This window comes from Poecilia reticulata, linkage group LG22 (genome assembly GCF_000633615.1).
Source record: "Poecilia reticulata strain Guanapo linkage group LG22, Guppy_female_1.0+MT, whole genome shotgun sequence".
NCBI classification, from domain to species: Eukaryota; Metazoa; Chordata; class Actinopteri; order Cyprinodontiformes; family Poeciliidae; genus Poecilia; species Poecilia reticulata.
Genome location: NC_024352.1, coordinates 13,205,353 through 13,227,330, shown reverse-complemented (window position 1 = coordinate 13,227,330; position 21,978 = coordinate 13,205,353). Strand labels below are relative to the sequence as shown.

Sequence of the window (21,978 nt, the reverse complement as noted above, 5' to 3'; positions counted from 1 at the left end):
ATTCAGCCAAGCACCCACGACCACACACGCACACCAAAGACAGGGGGGCTGTGTGTGAGGTCCTCAAGTCAGGCTGGAAAGATGAGTGCAGAGTTGTATGGTTTTGTTAAACGAACTAATCCACCATTGATGTGCTTAATCCTGTTGTGACTAAAAGAAGCGAAGGACAACGAGAAAAGAAGTGAGTAAAGGTGACAAGGAAACATGACTGACATGTTATTCAACTGTTTCAACCATGAAAGACAATAAAATCACATCTGAATTCACCCATGTACAAAAATTAAATAATTGGTTCATATGCCATGCTTTGCGAAACTACTCACACCTTTTGAAATCCTTCACCTTTTTTAAGTTACAACCACAAACTTCAAATTTTGCATTTGCAGGAAGGTCCTATTACTCTGCTACCCCTAAATTAAATCCACAACAACCAATTTCTTGAAGTCCCCTAAGTAATAAACAGCATCTACCTGTATGTAATACAATAATTTTAGTGTAAATACCGTAGATCTGTGAAGGCCTCTGTGGTTTGCTTCAGAAGTTCAGAACATCAATGAACTAACAGGTTATGGAAATCAAGGAACACACCAATCAGGTCAGGGACAAGGCCGTGGAGATGTTTAATGTTTTATGAATGTTTTATGTTCTAGAACATTGTTTTTAAAGATGATTGCAAATCATCCTGAAAAACTGCACATGTTTATTTCACCTTGCGATCAGTTGAAAGGTCCCAACAAGAAATGGGGTGTCCTTCCAACATTATACCTTGGAAGATAGTACTACTTGTATTTGCTGTCAACTGTAAGATGATGTTGCAGAAAGAATGTGACCTAGTGCAAAGCATAGACAGATCAACAGCTGTTCAGTCCAAAAGTTTACACAGAACTGAGACTTCACATCATCCTTCGATGTTTGACTGTTTTGTAAATGTTGATCAGCAGAATCTGACATGCTGAGGATGGTGCACAAACAGTTTTGCTTATATTTAACACACATGCACACCACTTGCTTCATGTCCCAGTACTTCACAACTAATAAAAGGCACTCAAGTTTGTGGTTATACTGCTAAATGTAAAAAGGTTTTGCAAGGCACAGTAAAACGGATTTCATAAGTCAAATGGCGTAAAGAGTAGTGTGAGATCACAGTAAAGAGAGCGTATGCTGCTGGATCTTAGGCTGATACACACCTTTACAACCTGGCAAAGGACCATGCAGATGTGATGACAAAAATTTGTTCAACTGGTAAACACACTGTAAAAGTAAAAAAGAAAAAAAGGGACGATAACAGTTTCATAAATTATTTCAGGAACCAGATTGTTTTGTTTTGACAAATTTACAAAATATAAAACAAAAAAGAGGAATTAAAGAATAAAGTTTCAGCTTTGAGATTGTGTGTTTGTTTTTTGGGGTTTTTTTTTACTCCATCAATTGTTTGATTGGTTAACTAATCATTTAAGGTTATCTGCTCTAACTTTTCTCTACAATCTTATTTATCATTAGTGTTATTTGCCTATAATGAAGTCATTCAGAAACACTCTTCAAAACAGGCGCAATTTCTTCCTAAAATGGCAAAGGGAAGAAAGGCCCCGTTACCTCTGGCATTCGACTGTCATGTGGTTTATTTTCACTGCATTAGGCCATTCTTCCTTCTTACACTGTAAATATCTAATCTGACACAGCCAGACACCCACGGTGTAAAGGTTAAAGTTACACAACATTTCGTTTAGAAAATGCTGTGAGCTGTCATTATTTAAAGCAATGCAGTCTTTCATTAAGGCTGCAGTAATGATGTGTCACTTCATGTAAACCTAAGCTTAAAAGACATCTTTACCACTTTTTACCTGGCATTTCTTAAGATTTTATTGGGAACCAAAGCTATGGCTATAGGCAGATATTGAGAGAACAACTTCTCCTCCGACTGGGTATGAGCATGTACATCTAGGTTACTGAAGAAATGCAATGACAAAACAACGTGCGCAAGTAAAATAACATTCAACCTCCGAAAAGCTGGAGTGTTTTTTTTTAATCAAGGTGCCTGGCTCTTGTGAAATATTCAACACCAGTCAGGAGGTGGAAGGCACTTGTTTATTTTGCTTGAGGTGGCAAGATACAGGCTGTCACAGGGTCTGTGTGTGATCAAATGTGCTTTTATTCAACAGATAAATAACACTATTGACTTATAAGTTTGCAATTATTTAATTGTGAAAGAAAGTGGATCACATACCCTGGAGAAACTTCAGCTAAAGACAGAAGATAACTTTCTTTAGTTTGTTGTACATTAAACCGAGCTTCTGGTCTCAGAGGCAACTAATAGCAGGATTTTTGTCCCGGAATGCTTTAAGATGTTTCATATTTAGTATACAAGTCTTACAATAAAGGAATAAACCACAGTAAAGGTTTCTTAAAAAGGAAAGTTTTTTTTACATCAAAACGGTAAATTGAGGTGTAATTTACCACCCACAAAAGAGGAAAATGTGCTTCGATACTTCATACTTTGCCAAAATACGGCACTGGAAAAACTAGTTGCATATGCTCACCAGTGTTGAGGGTAAATGATGCAAATTCCTGTGCATATCAAATGCAAATGTTAAAATTTGCACAGGGATTTTCAAGTAGCATTAAAAACAATGAATTCTTTGCAGAAATTGTGTTATTAAATTAAATAATGTATTGCTTTAATAACTTTTTCATCATTTATGAACTGTATAATAAGGTTAGAGTGACTACAGTTCTTTTTTTCAGGAACAAATATACACATTATCTACTTTTCAAATACAATTATAGTTTTGTTTATAGAACTGCATCAATGCAAAAATGGTACTACTGCACAGATGTAAAACTGCATTATGCTAATGTTAAATATTCCTCAAATTTTCATGAATGTTGCTAATTCATGATAAAGAAAAGGAGTTAAATGGGAAAGAAGCTCAAATACATTCCTAACACTACTTACAAATCTAACATAGTAACTTTTATGTGATAAAATACAGGTACAATACATCTTAATATAATTTTTTTCATGCTAATTCATTAATAGTTTTTGTTCGTTTTGATAAGTGTGGCTAATGGAAAGTTGACTGGAAGTAAAAAAAAAATGTGACAAAAAAGTGCACAACCAACACGGACAACTGCAGCCTTGAGAAGACTTTGAAGAAATCCCATTAAAGAATTGGGTAAGATTCAAAAGGGATGGTTTGCAGTTGATGTTTCAAGAATCACCACAACCAGAATGCAAGGGGTCAAGCTATCACATTCAAAATATTAAACTCATTAACCAGAAACAATCCAAGCTGTCTGGTATCCAATGGGAAGTTTCCACAGCCAGTGATGACTTAGAGAACTTGTTAGTGATCTGAAAGCAATAAGACCACATAACCAGACAACCATCAGGAACATGCTACACTGTAAACTACCGAGGTCAACCATCCCCTAGCTACAGAAGCCATATATAGGTTTCAGTTCCCCAGTCAAGATTTCCAATCAGTACAAATCGGCTCTGGTACGGCCCCAGGGCCATTTCAGTGCTTTGATAGACTAATGAACAGGGTCATTTACATGGAAATCTAGGTTAACACCAAACTGGGGTAAAGAATGAGTCGCCCAGCATAAAAACAAAAAACAAAAAAACAAAGGTTACACTACAAAACAATGAGTGACCAAAGAAGAAGTAGATTAAGGTCATGGAGTGGCCAAATCAGTTTCCAGACCTCAATCCAACAGAAAACATGTACATTGTCAAGCAGAAAACAAGAGCACTGAAGTATTTAGAGAGCTTCTGTAAAAAGGAAGGCTCAAATCCCTCCTGAGATGTTTGGAAAACTTGGTGATTGGCTACAAATAATGTCTTACATTCTATTAAGTCAGCAGATTCTAAGTGGTGCCTATTTCACTGTATCACACAAGGACATAATAACTTTAAAGCCCTTATTTAAGTCATTTTATTTTTTTTCGCTGGTATTCTGCCTCTCCACATTACAATGAAACTACAGCAGTATTTAGAGAATGTGCTTTTGTTTTGAAAATTAGCAGGAGTTATTTCATCCACTGTATAAAGGGTTTTCACCTTTTGAACTCCATTACTGGTATTCTAAAGTACTCAAATGCAACAGTTGCAACAAAAACACTGAATGCAGCCAAATCTTGACTAAAAGATAAAGATAGCAGATACTCAAAGTTTCAACAGTTTAAATTAGAGCACACCGCTCTCCCTAACAGTTCCTTATTTTCATCATATGGCTTCTTTTTTTATTATTACTTTGTAAAAATGCAGTTTATCCCATAATATGGTCTATTTTACTAAAAGTAACTATTTACAAGGTAGACAAACTTTTTCATCTTCAGTTCAAAACAGAAACTAAATTACACACTGTGAAAAGAAAAATTACAAAATGTAAAAACAATATCTCAAAGAATAAAGGATGTTAGCTCCACTGAGTCAAAGCTATGCCACTTTACCTTCAACCTTTTTTTGTGCAAAAGCATTTCCACAAAGCTCTGCAGCATGGCTATTACAACATATATGAAAGTCTTTTGAAGACAACACATGTAATGTTCAGGAAAAAAATGACATTTTTTTGGTAATTCCCTCTCCTTCTAACTCCATGATGCATGCTTTGTTTCCACCGTACATAACATAAAACTGTTTGCTTCTGTGTTTTTACATTCAGGCCAAGAAAAACACTCTACAGCTGGAGGCACAAGAAATGGGGGGAGGGTATGCGTGGCTGTCTCATACTTCATCTTTCTACACCTCCAGAATCCTGCAAATCCATCCAGTCGTGCACCGAAACAAAGTCACTGTATATGTTCCTCATTACATAGCCGACTTTCCTCTGCAAAAGGAAAAGTTTTAACTCAATGAGCCACATGCAGCAGAAAGGAAACTCATGTGGTGGCTTAGTGGTAATAGAAGCAGCTACTTTCTCACTCTTAGGGCTGACTAACGTGTTTTCTTCCATGTGGGGGAATATGCCTCGCTGTTCATTCATAGTTCTTACAGTACGAGCTCAATGTCGTTACAGTGTAGCAGCGCAACATTTTGAATGGCTCTTGATGCTTCTAAACCCTCGAAGTCCCAGCTAAGCATGAAATAACGCTGTGCTCCACACGTATGTGGTGCTACAGTGTGACACAAGCAAAACAAGGTCAAAATCCTAACAGTAATTCAACTGTTGCTCTTCGCAGCAGCAACTGCATGCTACAGGCTTGCTTTGCTTTGGAAAGAGTAAAACGCTGTAAGGTTATCAGTCTGCAAGTCCCAGAGATGTTTGATCACTTTAGTTAGGATTTTCACAGCTACAAAATGCCTGAAGTTAAAAAAGTGGCAAGATATTATATGCAATAAACTCTACTAGTTTTCGTGCTACTTTCGTAAGTCATCTTCTGTTTTTTTGTTTGTTTTTTTTACTGGTGCAGACATGGTGGAATCGCTCCTCTAACCACCGCGATTAGCTGCAGAACCTTGGCCAGACCACAGTATAACAGGAGAGGAGACACCTGTCATCTTAGATGTCGTTCAATCTGCATGAGACGATAAGAAAGCTATACCGCTTACCTTATTTGCATCAATCACAAAAGCAGATCGTTTCCAGCCAAATCCAAGAGCAGTCTGAAGAAAATCCTGCGGTTATTCTGACATGTTTTTATTATTTTGATCTGGAGAAACAATACTCCCCCTGAACTGAATTGGCCTAAAGTACAAAAGTCACAGAAGTGCTGAGGAGATGATGGAGGTGAGGTCATTGTTTAGTTACAAACCACTGTATCGCTAATCCAACCAGATGGCTTTTAGTCTAACACTGCAAAACATTTACATAAATAACAGAAACAGCCTCGCAACTCTTCAGTGACCTATATATCTATAGGTGTGTGGTTTCATGTGTCTGTGTATGCATGAGTGTGTGCATGGCTTTTTACAGGCATGAGCAGTGTCCAGGCAGAGCAAAGGAAGGCTGAGTCACAGGATGTAAGGCCCTCACAGGAAGACAGCAGCATGTTCTAAGACAAGCTTGGCCAGGCCCCTGCACACAGCTGATGAGTTATGGCTGCAAATGATCCAACCCCTGAACCTCTGCCTTAAACATATATGGTGCCTTGCAAAAGTTTTCATACCAAATTACAGCTACAAATGTCGGCAGCTACAAGGCATCTTATTTGGAATCTATGAGACAGAACAACCCAAAATGGTGTACAGTCAAAGTAAAGTAGCAGGAAAATGAAACATGGTTCTCAAAAAATGCAAACATATCAGATTGGATCAAGAGTTCCTGGTTAGCAGTTTTCAATTCCTGCCACAGATCCTGAAGGGGGTTAGGTTTGGGTTTTGAAAGGGTCACTAACATGTAGCAACAGTAGCTCTTGTCTGTCTCTTTAGAGCCATCATGAACCTCTGCCCAATTTCAAGTGTTTTCCAACAAGTTTTCTTCCAAGACTATGCATTATTTAGCTCCATCCATCTTCCAAATCAGCTCTGACCTGCAGGACAAAAGCATCCCCACATCATGATACCAACACCGCTATCTTTCACTATAGAGACTAAGTAAGTTTTCTTCCACAATGGCAAACGCCAATTATCAGAGCTCCTTCTTCTGAATTTTCTTGTGCCCCTTGTGGTAAATTGTATCTCAGAGTTCTTGAAGTTTTCTTTCAAACAGTCACAAACTAATCCCTGACCTGTCTGCTGTGATCGTTGGTCTTCATGGTGCTGTGTTTTCACTGATATTCTGTAACTAACCTCTTACACTTCACAGATACAAAATAGCTAGATTTATGATGTGATTAAATTTCACACAAAAGAAAGCCATTTATCATAATAGTGGCTTCTGAAGCCATTTGGCTACTTTGGGTGTTATTTAAGGTCATCATAAAAACACATCCCACCAGTAACAGATTTTTTTGTTTATTTTTCTAATGAAAACCATAATTATCCTCACAGTTAGGCACTATTTTGTGTTAGTCAATCAGATGCTTTGTGGCAAAATCTGAAAAAGTTTAAAGTATATGGATAGCATTACAAGGCAGTGTACTTAACTACTATCTCCGTGTTCCCTATCTGGTCCAGGAAAAAGCCACCAGCTCCACATGGAGCAAATGAATAGATGACCCTGGGGGCGATTTCTGCTAAGATTGATGCCGTCTGCACTTTCTCTTGTTCTGATGGAGGTCAGAAGGTGTGTGGTAATAGCAGGATGTAGGAGCAGACGTCTGTTGCTCAACAAAAAAAAAAAAAAACATCAAGAATCAGCTAGGTCTGTTTCGGAAAGCCATTAAAAAAAAAGCTCCTTGATTTCCAGGTTCTTTTGTGAACTTAATTTCGCTTAACATAGTTGGTGCCAACTCAAAAACAAGCAGAAAAGCCACATTTCAACATTCAAGCTGTCACCTCCTTTTAAAACACAAGCCCCAACAGGCAATTTCTCTAAATGTTTATATGCAGGGACAAGAATAATGGCAGGGGCAGCGTGCAGAAAAGCCATTTCACACAGACTCGAACAGGCTGTGCTGCTCCGCCGACCACAGCCGATTGGAGAGCAGCAGCGGAGGGAATATGGAAACAGGGAGCGGCTCTGAGGGCAGCTAACCAGCCAATGTAGCTGAATAAAGAGACACAGTGACAGAAGGAGTCCTGCTGAGTTGCTTTCTTTTCGTTTGAAATTCAAAGAAAAGTTCAGCAGCTGTACAATTTCTAATGTTCCATTTTAATACATTATAAATAATGCTACTAGTTAAACATTTTGCACGCCCTTTACCCTCTGACGCTCAAAAACCTTCTTGCTGCTTCAACATATAATTTCACTTCCTCTGCCACCTTCCTATCAGTTTGACAGATCACTCTCTGCTCTGAGAGACAGGAAAGGCAAACAGTGCTGAGAAAACAACACAGAATAAGACATTCTGAAACCTGCTAAATGCTACAGAGATCAATATTGCCTCGATGAAATGACTGAGTGGCAACAATAGAAGTCACGTGAACTTCACCGCTGGTCACCAGAAAAACATTTTGGCAGATCTCCTAAAAAATGTGTAATCTTCTGCTCCTAAGAGCTCCTCTAGTGAGCAAAGATTAACTTGACTACACAGAAAAGGGATGCATTAATATGAAGAGGGTAAGCTTTGTGCCAGCAATGTCAGTTTGACTGTTTCTAGTCAGCATTTGTCATGCTTGAAGCTCCCTAGACGGAAGCCAGTCAAAGTCGATTGTTAATAAGTAAATTAATAAAGGAAACGAGAAATCCTCTTTCACTGAACCGTGGTAATCCACGGTTACAAATTCATCAGCGCTGATGGGAAGCAATCCCAAATAACACGTGCAGGGCCTCACAGAAACAAAATGGCTGGGAGTCCCACATATTAAATGGGTGCACCGTTACGCTGCACTCCACCACTTCAATACAATAATAATCAAAGCCATTTCAGATAGCATTAGCAGAGATTGGAGTGGTGCAAGATTATAAACTCACAACTGGCAAGTCAAGTGCGATGGAGAATATTCAGGCAAACTACAAGCCACGTTTAGTGGTGCAACTTGCCTTCTTCTGGTGGTTTTGGGAAGGAAAAAAAAAATTCAAACCCCTCCGCAAAGAGCCCCCTTTCTCCAGAGAGATCCAAACTTCTCCACTCTGTCATTCTCCGACTCTTGCGGCCAGGCCTTGTGTTCTGCCTTGCCACTTTACATTTAAAGGGGAGCAAGGCGGCAGCAATGTGCAGTGCAGATGGTAGAAATTACTTAGCTCACTTAACTTCAGAGATATCCCCCCCTCTCTTTTTTTTCCCCCCGTTTTCCACAAATTACTCCAAGACCAGGAAAATTGATAGATTCCTTGTGTAAAACGGCTTTAGGTTGTGCATGTGCATCAATCCCCACTGCGATATAAATTTAGTCTACTCCATGGTTTTGGAATACATACATCAGTAAGCCTGAAAATAAACACTGAAAACCTATGTATAAAAGGAGCAATTACCATGTCTTTTAAAACCAATACCAGTTGTTTTGATTCACTGGTGACTGGTTTTGTTGTTGACAAAAAGCCAAATGAACTTTCCAGGAAAGTTTTGGCTTCATATCGCACACACGGTTCTATGCTGCTGCTGCTGGGACATTTTCTGGGGTGAAATACGATTACCAGCTCCAAGAGATGATGCACTTGTTGGCCAACAAGTGCATCATATCTTGATTACAAGGGAGCCTGATAGTGATTTATTTCCTTCTTGTTTCAGTCAAGGTTAGTTGGAGTGAAGTGGGGACTGTGAATGTTTCACCTGGTGCGTTCTCTCATTCAGAGAGGATAAAAAATGTGTATGCACTATTAAAATACAAGGCCCGTTGAGATGTAAAGAAACTAGGCAATTTGAAACTAAGGGTGGGTTTTTTGGTCAGAATTGTGAAAGATATGTTTGATGCAAAAACAACATCTCCAGTTAAAAGAAACTTAATCTTTCAGCACAGCTTTCTGACAAATTTGGATCTTTTTTTGCAAAGAATGAATGTATGGTATTAGGTAAAGATTTGTCATACTGTAAGACTACAGCCCAAAAAATCGAAATGGTATAATAAAATCTGAGTTCTGCAAAGAAGTACTAGAATATGGGTGTGCATCATAACCAACATCGTAAAGAAAAATATTTTTTTACCATTCTTACTAAAGTCATTCAGTTTGTGTGTTTTTTTCCACATTCAGCTGTGTAAGTAATAAATGTTTACAAAAGAAAGTATGTAACTTAAACAGGGCTGGTAGGAGTACCTTCGCTTCTGTCTTTATTTGTTAAAACTTACTTTTACTTTAGACACAAAAGGCAGCAACAAATAGTATCCAGCACTGATTTTTATAGTGTTTTCCAAGAGATACTTTTTAAAAAATATTTAAAAGCACTCTTAATTTTTACTTTATAATGCTTTGCCATTCCCTTGTATTCTCCAACCTGTTTCTGACTCAAAAAGGCCTTTGTCTCTGTAATTACAGAGGCAGCTGCGCAGACCTCAACCAGAGCCTGGGAGTTAACAGCAATGACAAAGCCAGCGGGGAAACCTGTGGCTGAGGCAGCTGCCTTTCACAGCCCTTTCAGCTGTACTGCAACTGCAACAGCATCATGTATTGAACACACCCGGAACAACAGAGAAAACCCTTAGTATTTTCTTCTCATATGATTCAGAGGAACTGAACTGACATTTTGGAGTAAACTCTGCATTAAGTAAAAAAAAAATAAAAAATTACAAAAACGTTGCTGAATGCAAAACCAATCTAACAAGTCGTCCAGCAAGTGCTTGACTGAAATGTTTCACTGTCCTAATAGTCTGATCCCACCCATCATCATCATCATCATCATCATCATCATCATCATCATCATCATCATCATCATCATCATCATCATCATCATCAGCAGCAGCAGCAGCAGCAGCAGCAGCAGCAGCAGCAGCAGCAGCAGCAGCAGCATCGCATCATTCTCCAAATATGCCGGGGTGAAGATGGAATGCTCCGTATCTGGCTGGCGGTCCAGGGCGACCAGCTGGCTTGCTGGGAGTCATTCTCAGAGTCGTGAACTTTTGTCCCACAAATGCTCCCTTGCTGGCTGCACGAGAGGACTTGGGCGACACCAAACAGGAAGCGCTCGACAAGTGGAAGCTATGGATGTTTATCTCGTGCCATTCATCAAGCCACCCCCCCCAAAAAACACCAGAAGGAGAAGTCAGAGCACAGCGAGCTCCCGGCTTGGAGTCACAGCGCAGCCACAGCCGGGATGTGAACAAGCCATCTTGGATCAGATCTGCCTCCACCACCCAATGGTTGGCTGCTTTTGTCCGTTCTCACGGCCTTCAAGGAGCCTGTACTGCAACTGCCTCCGGAGGGGTGACGCTACGAGATGTGATTTGAAAGCATTCAGGACTTGCGAGAGCCTGAACCTATTAGACCTGGTTGTCCTGTTCTAAGGTTAGCCGTAACCCGCTAGAACTGGTTATTGTGTTTCAAACCACTACTATCAAAAGCTACTTTTTAGATCAGCTCAGAGAACAGAGAAAGGAAATCTATCCAGTGGAATCTGGCCAAGTCATGTGGCTGAGCCTTTCGCAGAGAGGGGAATGAGCTGCACAAAATCTATACAATGCACTGCTGTTATAACAAGGCTGCATGACTCCCTGTCCAACAATGAGACGGATTCAAGAAGAAAGAGTTAAGGGGAGACATGAAAAGTCAACCTTCCAAACATCTGGTAGTTTTACTGATGCCAAACCACTTCAATGCTATATATTGAATTCATGTGTGGTGTGGATTTTCAATATGGTGACTTCAGAATTTGTGTGACTTCTTATGAAGTTTGAACACATGACCTAAAACTTTAGTGTGGAAAAAACAACAGACGAAAATGAAACTTAAAAAGACAGCAATGTTTAAGGAAAGCAAAGCACCGACGTCAGGAAGAAACCAACTATTTGTCCTTGAGCTATGGTCACAAGATTTAAGAAGATACCAAAAGAATGCGACTGCAGATTGCTATGATACCCACACCACAGCAGCAACTGTTTTCCACTTTGTAAAAGAAGTGAATGCAGCAAAACAACAAGCTCACTTTTCCTAATCCTCTTTAGCAGCTCGAACTTGTTTGTAAGCCACACTTCTTAACAACAAATGAGTTAAAACACACTGATACGGTGGAATGACAGCAACATCACCAAGCTAAAATGTAACTAATACTAACTAAAACTCTGACCAAAACAGGTGTCAAACAGGTTTTGATGCCTTTTGAGGCTTCACTTTCTTCCAGGATGAAATTGTAAGATTGTTTTCTGTATTAAAAAAAAAACTCTATTTGAAACGCTCCAAAAATAATGAAACAATACAACAAAGAATCAGCTGGCAGTTTTTAAAGCTTACAGCCCCACTGCTTTTATGTTATCTGGTCTAACTTATATCAATTCTGTTTTACTAGATGTAAATCTATCATCCCAGGCTCGAAGTTCAGCTCATACATTTTAAAACTAAAAATAAATAATTCTTATCGTTGACCAAGTTTATCGATTATTATTTAGTTTTTGGTGAGATACAGTTAAATCTGTTAAATCCAAGTAGATAACTTGATTTTTTTCTTTACTATGTTGCTGCTCTTGTTCACATACATTTCTCTTGCCAGAAAGTAAAAACATATCTGCATCAAGACCAAGTATCTAATGCAACCAGTCTTAAAGTACTATAAACAGCACTGTAATGAAGTCTTGAGTTAATTTGAGCATCACTTCGGCCTTCAGTCAACAAACCTCCGCTTACGTGTATGAAAATAAGCATCTGTTATTTTTGGTCAGACGCATACATTGGTCAGAAAATGTTAGAAGGGGCAAAACGAAGACAGCGGTAGACAGATGTGATACTAGCGTCCTGACTTCATTGTGGTCACTCTTTTTCTGCATGAAGTACCGAAAGTTTGTCTTTGAGGTCTTTGACGTTTACAGCAGCCCTATCCAAAACACAAATGAATACCGTTGGCAAAAATGAGTCATGTTCCCGTAAAACAAAGAAATCTTGTTAAGCACAAAGTTCTAATAAAAATATTAGAAAGCTAATTTGTGGTTGGTTTAAAGATATAATAATTCAAGTTTTCCACTTCCACTACCATTAGATTGTAAGGTCTGACGTTAACTTTGCGTTATTACAACAGGTTTCCACCTTAAGTTTAATTCCAAATGTTTCTAAAGCAAACTTTTACAGTACTTTCAAAAGTATTCACACACTTTTAACTTTTTACTATTACGTCCCTTTACCTCCACAAATTTTAGTTCTGGATTTCTAGGTTTCTAGGGTTGTTATCCTACTGGAAGGTGAAACTTCAAAAGCTTTTCATCTGGAATTGCTCTGTATTTAGCCCCAGTCATCTTCCCATTAACTGGACTAGATACTGAGATGCTAAAGGTCTTTAGATGCTTCTTTGATTTACACTCTCCTTGTCTGTTGGTTTAGATGTACAGCCATGTGTCTTGGTTGGTTTGCAGTTATGCCATACACTTTGCACTCTCAAATGATGAATTAAACAGATTTCCAGGAGATGCACGATTATCAGGATGTCATTTAAAACGTACACACATCTCTGCTGTGTTCTTCGAATTTCATGATCCTTTTTTGTTTACTAATGGTTTCCAACAGACCCGAGTAGCCTTCACCAAACATCTGTATTTATACTGAGAATAAATAAGACACAGGTGAACTGTATTTAATCAGTAAGTGACTTCTGAAAGCAGTCTTTAATTTAAGGGTATCAGAATAAATGGGTATAAATGCAAATCCAGATTTGTATTTAAATAAAATAATTTGTTATTGTCATTTAACTTTGTGCTGGTAAAAGTAAAAGGTTACTTGCAGTATAAAGGTGGGAAACTAAAAGGCAGCAGTGGAACTTCACTTTTTACAAAACTAAGACAGGGGAACTGAAATCAACTCGGAAAGTTCACAAATGATGACACAGCAGAAAGCTTGACACCGAACTGCACAGATTCTAGTTGGACTGAGCATCCCTGTTTGTTGCATGACTGAATAGTGAGTCACTCGGTGAAACGGGCCAAGTCTCAGCGGAGGAAACGGCACCACGGGAGGGAAGCGCACTTGCATTAATTTTTTTTTTTGCAGATAATGCCAGATGAAGTCCAAAATCGTTTTCCTGTCTCCACTTCGATGACAGACACCTGAAGTTCTGCTGACTAGAGACGCCATGGGACATCCATCAGTGGACAATCAAACCAGGTTTAGAGATCCACAGCTTTACAAATTGGCACAAATACCTGGACCGTGCAAAAACTTCCCACTGTCATGCATATTTTAAAACAAGAAGCGAAGCAGGGATAAACTGAAAGCACACGAGGATACAGTCATATTTTCCGTTGATCTCAAAGCCATTTGGCTGGATGTCATGAAATAGTTGAAGCAGCACACTACAATTGGCAGACAAACTTTACAACAAAAGCAGTTGAGCAGGCTGGATGTGTTCTGCTGCAATAATGTAGAGAAGAACCAAGATAATCCCACCACATCTGAACGGATACCATCTTTTGTGATTAAAAAAAAAGTACACAAGAGAAAGGTAGTATGGATTTTATCTTGGCAGATGTGCTGATTGGGAGTACTGTGCACTGATTTTCTCAGAGTCTTGAAAGCCTCATTTTTCCAACTCTTTTCCTCTTACTGTTTTCTTGCAACAGATCCAACATATTACAGAATCCATCTAAATGTCCGTGGTGATGAGATTTTCTGGTCTGCGGACCAGAACTGCTCATAACTAGCTAGTGAGAATCAGCAGACCTCGTAAAGAACAACAACATTACCCAGCTCCTCTGGAATGTCAACTCAGAAAACATTGGAGGCAAAGGACCCAAACTCAGTACAGATGGCTAATTCCACATCCTCCTGCTGTTCAAGCCAGCTCCTCATGTCATTCCTCTTCATTTTTAACAACCACTGTGTCAAACATCGGCCTTGCTCTGTCCAGTCTAAATCTGCAGATTCCAGCTGCTGATGAAATGGCTCTTTTTAATCAGGCTCTTCTTTATTCCATCAACGATAATTACAGACCAAACAGAGTAATCAACATTAATCAAAAGAGGCCAAAAAAAGGCGATGATGGATCCACTCTCGAGCTATTAAATGAATTCACTAGGCTTTCGCTCTCTATTAATCCCATGCAACAACAAAGTACAGAAAATATTAATGCAAAACAACAACTGAGTGAGATATTTACAGCACTAGACAGATGTTGAGAACTTGCAGGTGAATACAAATCAACCTGATGATTTGGTAAAACTTAGTGCTAGGTAAATACTATTTAGAATTTGTAATAAGTCAAAAAAAAAAAAAGCTTTTACAAAAAAAAACTGTATAATGACCAGAATGGCATGACTTCACACTTGATTGACCACGTTAGGTCATCAGATGGTCGGAAAATAAAAATCTAATTTGTTTTCAACCTATAATGTGACACCAACAACAACAATCCTTGGCATAAAAGTTGTTAGCATAGACAAAGTTAGCCATTTCCACTATATCAAAATTATATGACATGATTTGGCTTCAAAGATGACATCTGAAATGCATCTACTATTTCTACAACAAATGTAAATGAGCAAAAATTATATTCCACAGCAAGTACTGAAAGCATACGTGAACCTCTACAGTCATAGGTGTAAGGGTTTTTACATCATATATCACATAAATGTCAACTTTTACTTTTTAAGCACTAACAAATGAGATATCAGCTGTGATGTAATACTAAGAATATACATCAAATTGTAAATTTAATAGCTGTGGATAATTTCAAAACAAGGGGAGAGAACATGCAAAGCTAGCAGAAGCTTCTAGAAAGGAAGCTGTGTATTATGTAGAGGCATGTTGTCTGTTCATGCAGGCTACCACAACAGAGAACTAGACTTCAAGATAACAGGAAGCTGAGCAAATTACAGCAAAGTTGCTAAGTTTTATCCTTTTGAAGAGTCATGTTTCACTCGACATGGAACATGCTACACTTGGTTTGTTTTTAAAGTTGAAGAGCAGATTATGTCAATGGCAACATAACCGATGATGATTTATTTATTGCTACTTGGAAAACCTGTCTCATTTGTTTTGTGATTAGCATTGCAAGGACTGTTTCGACACCTTACGCAAACACTAAAAGCACATGTTCACAAGTATATGTTGCAGGATACGGCGAATGCCTGTGCTTTAATTTTCAGAAAAGGTCGGACTTATGAATAAATAGTTTATACCTATAACTCTCAGAGTGTTTTATATGGCTGTCAGCCACAATGGACACTGAGCTTGAGGCTACTCGGTGACCTCCATCTTTTTCAGCCTCAATTCTGAGAGACCGTAAAACCTTGCAATTTTCTGAATACAAACAGATACCCTGTTATAGACGCAGGGACTGACGCTTACAGTCAGTAATGGTAGCAACGCTATTAGTGAATGCAAATTGCTAAAGAACCTAAAACATCACCTCTTGATTAATTTTGGTTTGTTCAGAAATAGTAGTCAAATATGTAAATTAGTGACAAATAGAGTTGTGTAATGCAGCCTGCTTGTGATGATGTTTCTACTCCTAACATAAATAATTGACAATGGATTTCAAAAAGCTGCTTAGTGCTCCTGTAGAAATATAATATTTTACATTTAGAATTTAACACAAACTCAAAGTTTTTCCCTCTGAAATATCAAATGAGATGCCATTGTTATTTAATTTGTGAATTTTAATTCCTTAAGATATGGTGTACATTACATTTTAGGTGTGTATCATCAGGACTTTAATTTCAATAATCTATAGAGAGGGGAAGTATAGACATCACATTTCAGAGCACTGTTTACAGAAATGATAAAGGATGCCATTGACTATGGATCAATTTTATAGTTATTCAGAGGCAACAGTATTGTCACAAGATCATAGCAACACGGGGGTAGCTAATAAAAAGACAGGACAGCAGTCTGGATGCCCAGTCTGACCACAAGTAGTGGGATTGTGGTGTGATGTGATCCACTGACAAAGACTTCTTTCATAATTATAATTTTCAGCCATTGTTTACGTCTGATCTTCTTTTGGTGCAGAATTACGATGCACACCACACATCAATGACCTAACTGTCAGATAAGATGTAAAGATGTGACAAGACCGTTTAGACCACAGAAGCTTTGCAAACAATCAGATTCTTATCTGATTTAGTACCACATGTAGAAGTGGCACAGATGAGATTTCTTGGAGGGGGTGAAAAGAATGAAATCGGGATGTTCGGGTCGCGATGAAAAAGTTAGGTATGGGTCGCATATGTGCAAAGAAATGGATTTGAGTCACATTTGCCTGATGTGTGAACGTAGCCTTAAAGCACTCAATGAGAAAGTGGTATTTACAGGTAAAAGCAATAAAAACTAAATCTGTGATCAGGAGTTGGCAACAAAATATCTGATTGGTTGAATCTGTACTTTAGGTAGATATAGATCTTTTCTGAGTTAATAGTTTTACCTAAATTACTTCTTAATGCTATTTCAGCTATTTCATAAAGCTAAACTTGAAATGCTTATTCTTCCAATAGTGTTACATTTTATAAAAACAAACACACACACAGACGCAGAAACCAAAATACATAAACCACGAATAAAACGTTTCGATAAATTTCAGCAAAACTGGAAAATAACAGGGGGAAAAAAATATCACTTGTGCTCATCCGAGTTGTTATTTTTCCAGAAATCAAAAGAAATGGTAAATTATGTTTAACAACATGGCCTGCAGTTGTGTTGAAATCCACTCCAGCGGTGTGGTTATAACACACTACCGCCGTCATGGAAAATAAAAGTGGATTCCAGATTGGACCGAAAAGTGCTGCATAGGTCTGTACATGTTTGTGCACTTGTTTCACGTCAAGTAACAAAACACCACAACATAAACAATGGGCACATGGACGGCGTGTTGTGTAACAGGAGGAGCTTCGGCGCGACCGTCCGGCACGTTTCTGCTGTGTTTGACTCATTATTTAAGCACATGGCGCAGATGTCTGCTTTGGAAAAACATGATCTGGACAGATGAATGTGGTGGGAGACAGCAGGACATGCTCCAAGGTATCATTACGATGACTGACTTTTTTAGGAAAACCTTTAATTTCAAAGAGTGAGTGATTGCATGGATGGCACTTAAAAAAAAAAAGACATTTTAGGACATTCTTACCTTCTGATCAACTATGGAGCACACCAGGTCCTTGACTGCGGACAGCGAGAGATCACAGGCCTCCAGGTTCACGGTCTCCCGGGTCAGTCCGATCTGCAGCAGGAAGGAGACCCCATGGAAGGAGCTACGGGAGTTGGTAGGACTTGGGGCGCTGTGGCTCCCGTTGGAGAGCCGCTGGTAGAGCGGTCCAGGCGATCCCGGCGAGGGTGGGTGGAGTGGATGGAGCGAGTGCAGGAAGGCCCGAGGAAAGGATGGGGGAGAGGAGGCAGACATTGGGTTTCTTCCAGTTGTGACGTGAGAAAACGCTGAACGATGGGATTCAGTGAAGGCTGGCAGGGAGAAGCACAGCACGGTCTCTGTGGATGGGCTTGTCGCGCGGGAAATGTGCGCTCCTCATCAGTAGTAATGAGTCAGCGGCATATAATTTTAATTTAAGTGTCACTGACTCACAAAAATGATGTTGAGAGGATGCTACCCACCCACCTGAGCTCAGAAAATGCATGAATCGTTCAAGAGGTGGGCCAGGTGAGGGAGGGAAGGTCTCTGAACAATCCACAGGCTGCTGCAACAAACTTCATATCCTGGAGTTTTGCTCCTTCTTTTTTCTAAAGTCAGTAATCCACTCTGACCAGAGGAAGCCTGTTCCCACAAACACACAAAAAGGCACACACATTATTAGAACAATAAAAAAGCAAAGTAGGGCCGTGGATGAGTCAGCTCTTGGTGTTTACATTTTGTTGCAAGCCTTGAGGCTAAATCTCCTTACCCTAGCGTTATTGCTAATCCTGGGACTACCCACCTCTTATAACTTGGCATTCCGTTCAGTTGGTGGTTAAAATATTTTCCTAGAAAAATGCAACACACCTTCAAAAATCTGATAATTCATTAATTCTTGCTGCTTTGTATTACCTAATCATAAAATCAGTTATCCACCAGCAATCAGTTTAGCGGTAGGCATTCATTTGTATGCTTATTAAGGGAGAACAAAAATATAAGAGCAGATGTTCTTCTTCTTGTTTCATTTTTGTTTGTTAACTACTAACAAAAATGTTCAGGTCAAACAAATGTTGATATTATGCACAAATAAACCTGCTTAAGTAAAAAAAAAAAAGTTTAATAACTGATTAACTCAGCTATTGTTGGGGGTAAATTCAGTAGGCTAAAAGATATTGAAAAGCAAATGCTAGCCATAAAGTAGATTGACGTGACCTTAAACACACACACACACATCTAATGTGGATTAATTATGATTTATGAGATAAATTGTATTATATTTTTTAAAAACTAGTTCAAGTAGCAGAAGAAACAAACTACTCTGCAACTTCAGCACAATAAATTGCAATATTGTTTGCACCCGATAACGTTGCACAACATGAAAAGTATGAAACTCTAGCGAACTTCTTTTGTGAAAATCCCCACCCTTAAACATATAATTTCTTACAATAATAGAACAGAGATGCCACTTTTTTGTCTTTCATCTGACTGTGACACGTCATATTTGACTGATAAACACCTGTTTGTTTCAGGATCTGCCTGTTTTCTCTCTATGGAGAGTGAATACTTGTGCAGGGGATGTTGTTTTTAAGAGTCCATTACAGTCAAAACAATGTACTTATTTATTTTTTATTTATTTTACGTCCATGAAAATACTTGGAAAATGCAGATAAATGCATGCAAACTCAGTGTACCATGCAATTAGTGTGTCCCTTTCACTAAGACACACTTGCTCCTCGTCAGGGCCCCACTGGTTTACCACCCCAGGGCTTTACCATTATGATGCCTGTCATTTTAATGTAACTACAGTATAGTATATATATATATATATATATATATATATACACTTTTGCTTGCTTTTAGTTTATGCACAGCATAAGACATGTTGCCTGGCACTGCTTTGTTAAATATCAATTGTTATCAATTTGTAGATACTTTGTGACAAATGAGCCACTGAAATGGTAAGAATATCAGAATTGTAACGTTTTTAGTTCCTGTCTCATCCTTCAGAGCTCTAAGCGAACATTAGAGTCCCAAGGAGAGGCAGGAGATAGTTCAACTTGACGTTTAGACCTCTTGCAACCACACAAACATCTGGACCCAAAGCTTCAGAACATCTGCACCCCTCCCACTTTCTATCGGCTCGCTGGCAGAACCTAAACCGAGCGGACGCCAGCAAAACAAGTTATACAAGCCGCCAAATCTGCTCTTTCTGTCCCTCTTTGTTGCCCCGGAACCCCCTCTACGTTGAAAAACCTGTTTCAGCCCAAACGCGTCGAAGTAAATGGCACTTTACCTCCACTTCCAGCGAAGGGCGCTTGTTTTTCCATTGTGAGACAACTGAAGATGAAACTTTTCAACTCCATCCACAGAGAGAAAGCTAAGCCTGAAGTTTGGTCCCTTCTTTAGCTTTTTTCGATTTTGGACGTCACACGCAAAAAAAGGCGCAGCGTCGTCGTTTTACATCTAACGAACAGCAGCTTAAATTCTTCATTCAGGTTCGCCGAGACGAACCGTGCGGTCCATTTAGTTTATCTAATCCCTTATTCCAGATTGTAAATTCATGCGCATCTCATTATCCTTCCAGCTGTGACTACTCCCCCTGTTTGGCGAGGATGAAAAAAGAGGGAGAGTAGTTGTTCTCGCTGGGGATTGGAGTCTTTTTATTATCTCCGCATAAGAGAGTTTCCATGTGCGGAGAGGAAAACTTGAACTACAGTCCATGTAAAGCAATGGCGCCTCCGCTAGGGGAGGGGGTACTCAAACCAGCGCGCAAGCGCGGTCCTTTTCCGTTATTTCATCTTAACTGTGCCAAGAACAAAAATCCTCCACATGACCCGGATTGGTTAGTAATACATTCATTTTTCAAAGGAAAGTGTGTTTAAAGTAACACCGGAACAAAATATGTCAAGTTGGTTTCACTAAATGTCAGCTAATAGCAAAGAAAATGTATTTCAATGTGTCTTAACACGTGCACATGCTGCTGTTTGACAGAACAAAATAGTGCTAATTGGTCAAAAGACTAAAGTTTGTGAGGCAGCAATATGGCAGGCCGTTATGGCATAAAATCGGACCACATCCCGTTTCCATAACAGCTTTAAACTGAACTACAGCTGCTCTCAAAAATTGTTTACTCAGAGCAAGCCAACCTTTAAAATCTCTTTCACGGTTTTAAGAATTATCCGTCAACATTTAAGCAGCTGTTTTAATATTTAATAGCAACTGAGGAAGGGAGTTGAAGACAACCATAATTCAGTTTCTTCTAATAAACTTTCCACACAATATTTCAGATATGTCAAACATAATTTGTCCTTTAATCCTTCAAGTCTATTGGGTATTAGTATTAACTTTTATCAATCTTTTTTTACATTTTGTCAAGTTGCAAACACAAGCTTGAATTATATGCACAGTGTATTTTATGTATTTGGATTGAATGGGAAAGTTCAATTCAAAGTAGTGCATAACTGATGTGGAAGGAAAATTATACATGGTTTAACATTTTTCAAAAGTGTGGCATGCATTTGTATTTAGCCTGGTTTAATACCACAGAATAAAATCAAATTCAACAAACTGCTTCATTTGTAAGACAATTTAAAGTCATGAATCATTTTCATTCCACGTCACAAATATTCCAGTTTTTTTTTTGTTGTTGTGTCATACTAAAATAAAGTTTTTGCCAAAAAATTGGACAATTGGTAAGATGACTTTGGGCGTTTGGCATTTCAGTGACAGTTGTCTAAATAGATCTTTTTAACAAGACATCATTTAAATACTTCATATCCCTGACATTTTCCGTACTTAAAATTATTTGATAAGTATGTGGGAAATTTTCATTTTCACTAACTTCAATGAAATGTATGACTACAAACAATAGTCCTTTTAAGGCAACATACTTGATGATGAATGATATCTTTGACATCATTCATCCCAGAGAGAATAACATTTAAGATAATTGACAAGTTGACTTTAGATCGCATCGTCTTCTAGATTGCTGAAATGTTCATTTTGATTTAAAATGATAGAAGTCCATAAATAAGTATGGCTGAGTTTAATCACATTATATGATACATTTGCTTCCCACAGTTAAGAATTATGTTAAAAACTGGCTTTAAAAGAAAAGGAAGAGAAACTTGATTTTGCAATTACAATGCCTGCAAGTAATCCAGCTGCCTACTCACAGTCTATTACAAAACAAAACAAAATGTGGGAACCTGCCCATCATAACACTCCATGTGAAAAATTGTGAAATAGAGTGATGACATTGGAGACATTTGTAGAACGGACAGCATATGAATAAAAACAGTCGAC

General features: G+C 38.6%; 1 protein-coding gene across 1 annotated transcript in view; it reads right to left on the bottom strand.

Moving 5' to 3' along the window:
• prkd3 (protein kinase D3) overlaps window positions 1-20,375 on the bottom strand; it is a 50,223-nt gene extending 29,848 nt beyond the window's left edge. Inside the window, exons 1-2 of the mRNA XM_008399553.2 lie at window positions 19,967-20,375; window positions 17,677-18,315 (exon numbers count right to left, since the gene is read on the bottom strand). Of these exons, the coding sequence (XP_008397775.1) occupies window positions 17,677-17,949 (273 nt within the window). The 5' untranslated portion in view covers window positions 17,950-18,315; window positions 19,967-20,375. The remainder of the gene's footprint in view (window positions 1-17,676; window positions 18,316-19,966) is intronic.
• Window positions 20,376-21,978: the final 1,603 nt, after the last annotated feature.